At 45.6% G+C, this 10,911-nt stretch overlaps 1 protein-coding gene across 1 annotated transcript; it reads right to left on the reverse strand.

The window, feature by feature from the left end:
* Positions 1 to 1,335: 1,335 nt before the first annotated feature.
* LOC108546020 (facilitated trehalose transporter Tret1-like) lies at positions 1,336 to 3,547 on the reverse strand. The gene is made up of 5 exons (XM_017897928.1): positions 3,484 to 3,547; positions 3,098 to 3,388; positions 2,470 to 3,015; positions 1,786 to 2,228; positions 1,336 to 1,470 (listed from the first exon to the last, which is right to left on the reverse strand). Exons 1-5 carry the CDS (start codon positions 3,545 to 3,547, stop codon positions 1,396 to 1,398), a joined length of 1,419 nt encoding a protein of 472 aa, XP_017753417.1. The 3' UTR covers positions 1,336 to 1,395.
* Between the last annotated feature and the right edge of the window lie 7,364 nt (positions 3,548 to 10,911).

Below are 10,911 nucleotides of genomic sequence, written 5' to 3' on the forward strand. Positions count from 1 at the left end.
GGTGGATTCTCGGACTATGGTAGGCAGCTGGTAAATATGCAATGTCCGATCAAAGTTATATAGCTTTCGGAAATAGTACAATGATGTATAGTTATGGAGATAAGATAACGCGTGCGTGCACCGGTGAGCATTATCGTTCGTTAACGACTCCAATCTCGGTGCTATTTTTATGTTGCCGGGAAAAGTAAACAGGGAAACTTGCTGGAGTGAAATTTATCTCTTGTAAACTAGCGTCACGTTTTACTAACGATTGTTCTTGCGAATGCGAACGGTTCTTAACCGTATCAGCGTGTGTCGTAATAACAAACCTGATGTTCCAAGAGCTGTTATAATCTTCTACTCTTCTAAGGCACCAGAGACAGTCCCAGGTCTGATCGTAGGTAGCGTCGCACGATGTACGCTTGCATTACACATACACACCGGTAGTATTGACACGAGTATTTGATACAAGAAAAATAGAAATTTCTGCCTAGTCTTTATATACCGGTTGCTCTAGAGTGGGATGCAGAGGAGGATACATAGTTTCTGTTACGTGTAACGAATATGTATTCGCACCATTATTGTTATCAGCAATGACATCACTTGTTTAATACGCTCATAATTCTACGGCAAATTCAGACAGCGGGTTGTATTATTCGTGATATTTTATTTTTGAGCGAAACGAGCGATTACGGAAATCAGTTTTATCGATATCGTCGCGATAATAAATATTCGAGCGAATGAATGATCCGATACGGATTTTCGTCCCATCCGATCCATTCCCATAATCGCTATTTTAACCAATCGAAACGGGATACACGATACGGTCTCAAGTTCGGTTTGCGAGTAATCAGCCTCGATAAAGATTCGCTAATTCGAGATGTCATTGTCGATTCCGTTAGCTTCGACTTTGGAGTCGAAGAGCATGCCAATACGAGAAATTTCTGGGGGAACGAAGAAACTACCTGATCGATGATTATCCGTTCGCGTATACAATCGTCCATGTTTCCGTTTGATCGATCGGAAATCCAGTTGTACCTTATATACGTGTATTTTTGCAATTTCGAATTTTCCGTTATAATATCAGTCAGTAATTCTCTGTGTTATTCACGGATTATGTTTTCAACTGATTATTTGCGGAATACGGATTTTTTTCACCTGATTTCTACGATAAGATAAGACACGCGTAATTCCTCTCGATTTACCGGTGGTTAGAGTAAAACCGAAACTCACCCTATTCGCGGCCAGTGTACTCGAAATTACGCGTATCTCCGCCATGTTCGTTTTCTATTAAGGGTTGTACTAGGATTATATTATAACAAATTAATTAACACGTAGGTTGGTAAAGGCGTTGTTTTATTTTTCACGGTTGTGATCGTCGACTCTTTACATCGTGCTTTATTCCGATACAATCCGCTATCGTATCGTCCTTGTTATCTCCGAACTTCTTTCTCCTTTTTCACACTCCCTGGCCAGCATCTCTTGTATTTCCTGTCAACGATATATCGATTATTTAATACCGTGTCACGAGGAAACCGAGCAGTGACTGATTCGCCCATTGCTCGTGTAATACGAACGAACTACTACATCATTCTGTCATTATCCACACTCTCTCGTCGCGACTAATGATATTTCCCGTGAAAACCGAGTTAGCAAACTTTCGATGAACAACTCCCGGATTATCTCGCGTATCGCTTTGAATATTATCGAGAAAATGAACTTTCATCGAATTTCTTTGCCATCGTCTGCGCGGCATTCCGAATGGAAATTTCTACCAAAGCGACGAAAAAGTAAGTTGAAAGTTACCTGCAGGGTCTTCCCTTTGGTCTCCGGTATCTCCGCGATCGTGTACACCAGGCATATAGTCATGACCATCGCGTACATCCAGAAAACGTATTTTTCCGACATGAGATCGACGAGTGGCTGGTAGGTTCTGCTGCAAATGAACGCGAATAACGCGGACGTGATACTGGCGGTGAATCCGGCGATGCTCTTTAAATCGTCTGGGAAAAGTTCGCTGAGTATGGTACTAGGCACCGGCACCAGACCTATCGACATCATCATGAAAAGTATCATCGCCACAATCGGCAGCCATTCCAGACACTTTGGATCGAAATTTTGGTCCAATAGCATAAAGTGTAATCCCAGAAGTACCATTCCCATGATTACGCAGCCGCATGACACCGCCATGAGAACCCTTCTGCCGCACCGATCGATCAGGTACACGCTGATCCAGCCGACCATTATACCTGCAATACGAATGTCGCGTGTTGTACCCATTCTAAAATGCTCCAAGTGTCGCAGGAGAAATGCACAGTTTCGAGGCGAGTCGGAATATCTCTCTGCTCCCACGATTGCTCGAAATGAAAACTCGCTCGGGTCGAATCACCGAATTTCGATCTTCGAATTCAGGGAAAACGGATATCGTTCGATCGAGAAACACCGAAACTCTCGACGCGAGGAAAAATGATGAATATAGAAATGGCGTACCGATTCCACTGGAAAGGATCACAACGGTGGCCGGTTCCAACGACGTTACTTTCGCGTTTCTGACGATAATTTCCATGTAGAACATGACAGTGTTTAGCCCGCTGAGTTGCATGAAAATGAACAGCAAAATGATTATGGAGAAGCCGCGTCGGTTCTTCTTCTCCGTGATCTGGCAAAGTTTGTCACGGATGCTGGTGGACGCGGAGCATCGGACGAAATCCTCGATCACTTCCAATTCCACGTTCACGTTCGACTTCCGATGATACCACTGAATCGTTTTCTTCGCCTCCATCGCGTGGTTGTGCCGCACGTAATAATGCGGCGACTGAGGTAGCAACGGGAAGATCGTCATGAAGGAAATAGTCAGAGCTAGACTCACGAGTCCGAAGCACATCATCGACACATGGCTGCCCATTATGTTGCCGATCAAGGTTCCAAGCGGCATCCCGTTTACTATGGTACTGACCAGCGCGCCACGAATGTTTGCCGCTGCTATTTCGCCCATGTAAAGGGCGAAGCAGCTGTAGAACATGCCAAAGGAGAAACCTGCGGAAATGACAGTCAGCGTTCGACGTTCGCCGAATTAGAACGAGAAATCGCGAATCTGCAAGGAAGAATGTCTATTTACCCGCACTGATTCTAGACACGTAAAGCCAGAAAGCCGTATCGGCGAAGATCATGCAGATCCAGCTGAGCATCATGGGAATTCCCGATGTTAACAGAGATCTTTTGCTACCGTAATATTCCATGGCGAGGGAACCAGCGGTGGCACCGAATATGCGGCCAAGGGGTAGCAGGGAGACCACCCATGACGCCTCTTCGTCCGATATGTACAAGAGCGAGTCTTCTTGGGTCAGCTGAGCGACGTAAGGCGACGTCCAACCGATCATCAGTCCCATACTGACAGACATCAGGGACACTATGGTAAAATCTTCGATTCATGTCGTATCTAACTATAAAATAACGTAACGATGACGCAACGCGCACGCGGAAAAGAAAGAGATTCCCACTGACCTGTCAGACAGGTGGCCCACTGCGGCCACACGCGGAGGAAAGTTTCTATTATCTTGAGCTTCATCTGTACAACGAGCGAGATAAACAGGAATGTGTCTGACTGCTCAGCCCGTTCGTCACTGTTGCGAATCCGTTCTTGTAATTGATTTATATTTTCCTCTTTTCTCAATGCCTTCGGAATCGTAGCCACTCGTAAATATTCGGCGCTCAACATCTGAGCAGTGACGCATGATTCGTCGCGATGCTCCCGCTATCAGAGATACCGAAGCCTCCGTGTATCCGCGTGTAATATTTCATACGACTTTTTTGCTTCCCCGCGAACATCGCATTCCGTATGCAACGATCGCGGAAACTTGCGTATCGAAGCCGAGTAGAGCGTATCTCTGACGACGGTGATCGTTCCATGAGAACAATTATGGATGAATGGTGGTTTATCGGGAGAAGTGCGACCTAGCTTTCCATAAATCGTCGATCGACACGAGTTCGGTACGCCTACGTATACTTTCGTCCATATTCTCGAAGCAGAGTCGCAACGAGAAACTCTAGGTGCGGCGAACAGCCCTAATTATTCCAGAATTATGTTTTCGTACGCGTCGTTCCGACCTCGATACCCCTGTTTCAATGAAAATGTGATTTTTCGCTCCGTTGATAGGAATCGAGATTGAATTCGCGAATTTAACGCGATATTTACGTTCACTCGTTAATCGGTATAACAAATTGCACCGTGACCGAATGGCGGTGTAATTAAATTGTAGTCTAGAAACTTCTTGGATTTAACGAACGAAATAAATGTTTCCGGCTTTTATTAAATCGAGATTCCCATTTTTGCGTCAGCTTGCGCGCTTCGGCCGTTTTCAGCTTGTTTGCGAAATGCCAGCTTTTACGAAATAAATCACCGATGTTGCGAATATCGTGATTATCTTTAACAATCGCGTTCTCTCTTATTATCGTCCCTCGATTCGCACGGTATAGCTCTTACCGTTTCTAGAACTTCGTTAGCGCGTAAACGTGGGTACTGGAAGAATTTGTACGATCGAGTTTTCGAATTCGTTCGGATTAATATTAACGAAAGGTGTCTGTGGATGGTGCACGATAACATTCGCGACTGTGTGCTTTGCTTGCAAATAAGTTGGGAAGAAACAACAACGTTAACATCTTTGATAAACTAACATGTCAACCCAGAAAGGCTCGACATATTTGCGCAAATAAAAACATTTGTCCGCTGTCAGAGACCTTACGCGAACGGTTGAAATAACATTGCGTCTGGAAACCAGAAGTATTTGTATATCGTTAACAAAGCGTATGTTAGAATGCACATTACGAAAACAGACGTTTGCATACGCGTGCGTTTCGACGATCGCGAAAGTGCGAATCATTTGGACGTAAGTATCGAAGAGCACGTTGTTCGTAGGGACTTAAAGTTTCTCGTTCGACCGACGATAAGCTCGAACGAGAACGATCTTCGAATTCCTAGGAGTCTCGAAGGAAAATGTGCCAGAAATCCGGGAACGACGATTGCAGATAGAACAAAGACGTCAAGGTGTGACGCGACGCGTGCCAAGTACGCGCTAAATCGGTAGCGGACGCGTTTTATTCCGATCCGAGTATACTTTGTAAAGGATATCGCGGAATTTGGAGAATCTGCTCGATACTGGACCAAGTGCAAATATATGGATCGGACAATATCGTGAAACGTGAGATTAAGCTAGTTCAGGTGTTCCTACGAAAGTCCAACGTCACCGTTTCCAACGATAATTCCGAATCTTATGTCTGCCGATGCAGATTAGGGTTAACTGCAAACCGCAATTCGACCAGGGTTTTCAGGACCTGTCAGTTATTTGGTGTCCCTAAGGGCAGTCCAGCGCAATCTAGGAACTTCAATATTTGATACATGTGGTCGGTTGTATGCCTGGCTCTTCGAACTAGTTTCGCCGCGTGACTCGATGACGCGCAAATTGGATTACTTGCCCTCGGGAATCGTATAATTGAATTTGACCAGGTGTGCTTATTATCGAACGTACCTGCGATCTTATCGGGACCGCGAAACGCCGAATCGGGAAGAGGTTCGGGTCTCGAATTTTCTCGCGTTGACAGAGTATCGGTATCGATGGCTTTCCGCCGCCATGTTCTTTCGCAAGGGGTGCGACAAATTGCCCCGTGTATCCCCGTGATCAATTTTCGTATGGGTTTCTAACGACCGTTCCTCCTTGCCGATTTTCCGGAAGAAAGACGTAATTCGCTCGCCGATTGCCAAGTGGCTTTGGCCGATCGCACGGTTCCCAGGGATTCACCGAGGATCCAAGGATCTATCCGCGTCTTTATTGCCGAGAAAAAGCTATTTCGCTGTCGTACACGAATTACTACTTCCTTTATTCGCTTTACGCAGAAAGTTCCGTGTAATTTCGTAAGGTTATGCTTAGCGGTGTCGCTCTCTTCGTCTCCTTCAACTGCACTTTTCATCTTTTACGACGTTTGCCGAACTCGCCTTAAGGTACTAGATCAAACGAGGCGGTACAACGCGTTCTCGCGAGATACGTATCCCATGACAACTCGCCACTCGGACAGCGTTTCCCGTTAACTCGAATTATCGAATTTTATATCTCACTGTGATTACCTCGCGAGCATTTCGAATACCGGAAAGCACCGCAATGAGATTATCTCGAAAATCCCCGGGTACGTCTCGATAGCCAACAGGAAGGGGTGAGTCTGATACTTGCAAAGGCGCGAGTACGAGTGGCTAGATTATGGTTTACTTTTAAGAAGACGAGGAAAACACGCCGGAAAACCTGGACGTAAGAGGGCTGAAGCTCATAAAGCTCGTCGCATGTAGATAATACATTATATATATACTCCGCTTCTTCGGTCATGTTTTCCTTACCTTTTCCTTTTTCCTATCCTCTTCCTTGCCTTTTTTCTGCCCTTTTCTTCGTGCCCTTTCATCCTGAACCTTCTCTTTGCCCTCGCCGTTTCTTTCTTCTCCTTCTTTTCCTTTTCTTCCTCGGTTTCCTTACCCCTTCTTCCGCTCGCGTTCTCTTTATTCGACAGCCAAGGGAGACAAAGATGAACCGACGTACCAACGAAAGGAGTTGCCGGTGTATAATGTAACGTTTCGAAAGCTATCACTCCCCGAGGTAAAAGGAAGGGGCTGAACCGTGGATGAAAAGGGTTGTAGGTAAAACCTGGTCGTGTAGGTAATGGCGGAGGAACCAGGGAAAGGAGGCATTCTTACGACGTATGTCTTTTCGTTTCGGCCGAATCCCTTATGGTTCCCGGCAGCGTTAAATCGTCTCGTCGATCGTTATACGATCGACACGGAGGATCGATCGGCTGCCGCGTTTCTCGACGTGTCAATCCACGACGCGTGCAAATATTCCACGATTTTATTCCTGTTTATTGCTTCAAACGCGAGATCGTATTTCATCGAGGTTCTGGTTCGTGTAATCCCGTGCATCGCGAATATTTACAGCAACGAAAGTTGGATTAAATAAAATCCCATGGAAATTAGTTTGCCTTGTTTTATGTATAGATCCATTAGGAATTCTCTCTCGCAAGGTTTCAGCGGCGGACCTATTTTATTTTTTCCTCGCTCCTATCCGATTAGAGGAATATTCTATTTAGACGCTGCTGCCAAATGCTTCGCGAAAATTTCTCGCCAATTTCATTTATACGAAAACGATCGGGGATGATTATTCGCTTTATTTTATTTATTTTATTTTTCCGCGTTCGACGGATTTTTACTCCTCTCCCCGGTTGCACGTTTGGACGGTCGGACGCGAATTTAGCAACGGAAGTACGCTTCCATCGGCATATATTAGCCTGATTGCTCCACGCGACCCTCTGGGGAGTAGCGTTCCGCAATTGGCGTCTTGGATCCCGAGTATTTGTGCCTTAGCTTTCGATCCCGCTCGATCTATACTCGGTTTCTCGTGACGTTTACCGTGAATCCATTCTGTGTATCGCAACCCCGTGCACGGAATAGATCGCCGAAGAAAATTTCAATTTTCTTACCCGCTGGTGCACACGCGATCCTTCCGGGTTGGGATTTTCGAGCAAAGCGCTCGAAATTCTAATAACTATCGGACATACGTACGCGAACGAGTTTCGATAACATGTCGATATCCTCGATATTAGACGACGATGATCCAGAGATAAAGCTACACTCGATTGAACGAATCGCGATGAGTATGAAAGAAGCAGGATTATTTTGGCCGCGTTTGAACTATTTGAATTTAATTTCGCGTGGTAGGAGAGTGCGATGAGTCGGATTGATAAACTAATTCCGATATATTATCGGAGGGCGGCTTAAAGTTCGGATAATTAACGATCTTTGTACTTAAATTCGAAATTAAATTACGACACGCTGATCGTTGCCGGCAGAGTCGTAAGCGGATTCGCTCGAAGTACTCGAGTCAAGGCTGAGTTTCTATCCTGAATAATAGAATTCGAAAAGCTGCCCCTATCGTTTTCCTACAATTAATGCGCGGATTATTTCGATGGGACTTCGGCGTAACGGGAAATGCTGTCGAGATCGTTACTCGACGCACCCTCGTATCGCGAATTAAATTAAATTTTGAACGATCCAATGAAATTCCAAACGATTTTCGACCTTTTCCACTCGAAATATATCTCGAAACGAAACTTTTCCATTTTTCTTCCTTTTTTTTTTCTGCAAATCTTTTCGAAATACGATCGCGTGACTTTGGACATAATAGAGGAACAGTCCTTTTCACCCTTGCTCCCTGACATCCCATTTTCATTCCGTCTGTTAATGTTTCCCAGTTCATGCTCGGCTAGAAATGTAACGGATTCTTTTGCTCGCTTGTTTCCTCTTTCAGGGGCCCGACGAGCGTTCAGGAAGCCCGGTTTTTTCTCTTCGACGTTGCTAAGAAGCAAAACGGAGTAGAATTCATACCCTATTAGGAATTCGACGTTTGGCAGAGACGCGCAATCGATTTACCCCACTCGAGAATCGAGATTCGTATCGTTCGAACGTTCGAGTGATCCTTCAAATCGGTTCATTTTTTCGTTCTCTGTCCTTGTTTCCCTTCTTCCTATTTTTCCTCCGCTTCTTTTTTCCCCGGCAGGAAAACTGCTTAGCAACGGTTACGCGAAACTGGAACGCGGCCTGCCCGATTCCGGTCCCTCCTGTTGCGAAAAAAAATATCAATTACCCGCGTAGGTACGTGTACATACACGCGCGTACAACGCAGCGCGAAGCAAACGCGAAGTTTCAATTTTCACGAAATATCGCGCGCGTATTTTATTACTGATAAATGTAACGATAACGGCGAGAGCACAAAGAGAAGCAAATATTTTCGACTGATTCACGTTGTGGAACAACGCTGTAAATAGTCGACTATCGATCCTGACGCATCGCCTTAGGATACACGTTACGGTAGAAAGTGAACGTGCCATAAAAACAATTTGCAATGCAAAATTCTATACCGAATTTATTACGTTTGCCGAAGAACGAACTCCGTGTGTGTACCGAGATTAGCGATATTTGCACAGCGAGCGTCGTATCTGCACGGAGCGTATGCTCGCGGATTGTTGACTGTCTTTACCGCACGCAAAAATAAGTAGACGCGGTTCTCAGTTAGGGTCGTATCCCTGAATTGTTTCGCCACTCCCGGAATCAACCCCGGTATGGTTAAGGGATTAAGACGGTTTACTCCGAGTTAGGCAGACACCATTGTCCAGAAGTCGCTGTTTATCATATTCAACGGTATAACAATTTCCAAGGCAACGAAATCTTCGTCGTCTCCCCGTGCAATTTACCCCATGGCTCTTTTAACACTTTGCACTCGAGAGGTGAGCTTTAGTCACCATTTCATAAAATTTGGAAGATCGATTTTAATTAATATATCAAATTTAATGTAATGTAACGGTGTGCGAGGTATCTAAATCAAATAATTCTACGACTCTGTTATTATACAATTCTTTATTTACTCTCGGAAAAGTATCGTCAGTTTTTTCGTAGAGAATCTTTGAATTTCTATGCTTCTTTGGTCAAAAAATCGTCGAGTGCAAAGGGTTAATAGATGGGGTACAAGGCTGATCACCTTTTACGTTCCGGCGAATTCGTTCGAAATTTCCAACTGCGATATTTCTCGCTCATATTCGGCGATAAGCAGAGATGGCGTTTATATTTGTACGCCCCTGGTTTTGGGAAACGAAGGGTTCATACGTAGAATAGGATTCGAAAAATAGAATGGCAAGAATTTATTTTTCGATAAAGCTGACGAATCGGTGGAAAATAACATTATCGAAATTAATCGTGGCGTGTATATATATATATAAAAATTGGTCGTTTTATGGAGCTTTTAATTTCGCGACCGTATCGAGCTTTTTTCCCACGTCGATCGTTCTGCTGCCAGTCATAATAACGAGTAATAAGGCGTAAAAAGCTATTAGGTCCCCGAAGGGTATTCTCCATCTCGCGCCAGCTCTTTTTCTTCTTCACCCTCGTTAAGAGGACTTCCGACGTGAAAGCGGAATTCCTCGGGCCAGTCAACGAAAGACGTAAAGCCGAAGCGAGTAGAAGTCGGCGACGCGGATGGCTTTCTTCCATCGTCTTCTCGTTTCATGGGGTTTTATCTCGTTTTCTTCATCCCTCGTATTACTCGCCCGTGCCGCTTTTCCATCCGCGAGGACGAGTGGAGGAAAAAGAGAAATCGAGGGGTGTAACCGCGCGCGTCAGAGGCAGGGAAGAAAACGCCGACATCGCCGGCATCTCTGTATCCTATTACACGCGTGTACGTTCGATGCAGCGATCGCGTGCAACCGTCGGGGACAGTCGGGGGGGGGGGGGGGGGGATTTTTCCCCGTCGTGCCAACCGAACCGTGTACGCTTTGTCCTATTTCCCCGCGATCATACGAAAACGTTGGTCGCGCCTGTAATTGCCTTCCGCGATTACCTCCGCGTCGCTCCTAACCGAGTTACCGTTATTGTCGCGAAAACTTTCCTTTCGTTTCTCGCAACACGGGGCTCCGAGCGTAAAAGGTTCCGCTCTCGGGACGAAGGAAAACCGCGGGTCCTGGGTCGTCGCAGCGTAAAGGACAACCCGTTTATGTCTCGACTGGCCTGTAAAAATGCTATCTCTCGCGTCGCGGAAATCTAAAACAACGGGCAGAGCGAGAGGAAAAAGGAAGGAGACGCGGTTGAACTTTCTACTTTCTTGTCCGACCGAGTACCGTACATTACTACTTAACGTTAATCTCCAGCGAGACGTTCCGGGAACGCGAAAGACCAGGAGAGATTGAAAATTCTTCGCTCGGGACGAATATTTGTAGCACGTGCCCACGAGAGAGGCGATGCCGGCGCGACGCGACGCATAAACGGGCGTCATTTTTCTTACCCCCCTCGCGATATTCGTACCAAGCGTGTATCTCCGACAGCGGCACCGGTAAATCGACTAATTATTTCGA

This window comes from Eufriesea mexicana, unplaced genomic scaffold (genome assembly GCF_001483705.2).
Source record: "Eufriesea mexicana isolate 0111107269 unplaced genomic scaffold, ASM148370v2 scaffold596, whole genome shotgun sequence".
NCBI lineage: Eukaryota > Metazoa > Arthropoda > Insecta > Hymenoptera > Apidae > Eufriesea > Eufriesea mexicana.

Coding starts and splice junctions, on each gene's coding strand:
- LOC108546020 (XM_017897928.1), bottom strand. CDS start 3,547: ATGAAGCTCAAGATAATAGAAACTTTCCTCCGCGTGTGGCCGCAGTGG. Junction 3,389..3,483: donor GTGGGCCACCTGTCTGACAG/GTCAGTGGGAAT, acceptor ATTTTACCATAG/TGTCCCTGATGTCTGTCAGT. Junction 2,229..2,469: donor GATCCTTTCCAGTGGAATCG/GTACGCCATTTC, acceptor TTCGTATTGCAG/GTATAATGGTCGGCTGGATC.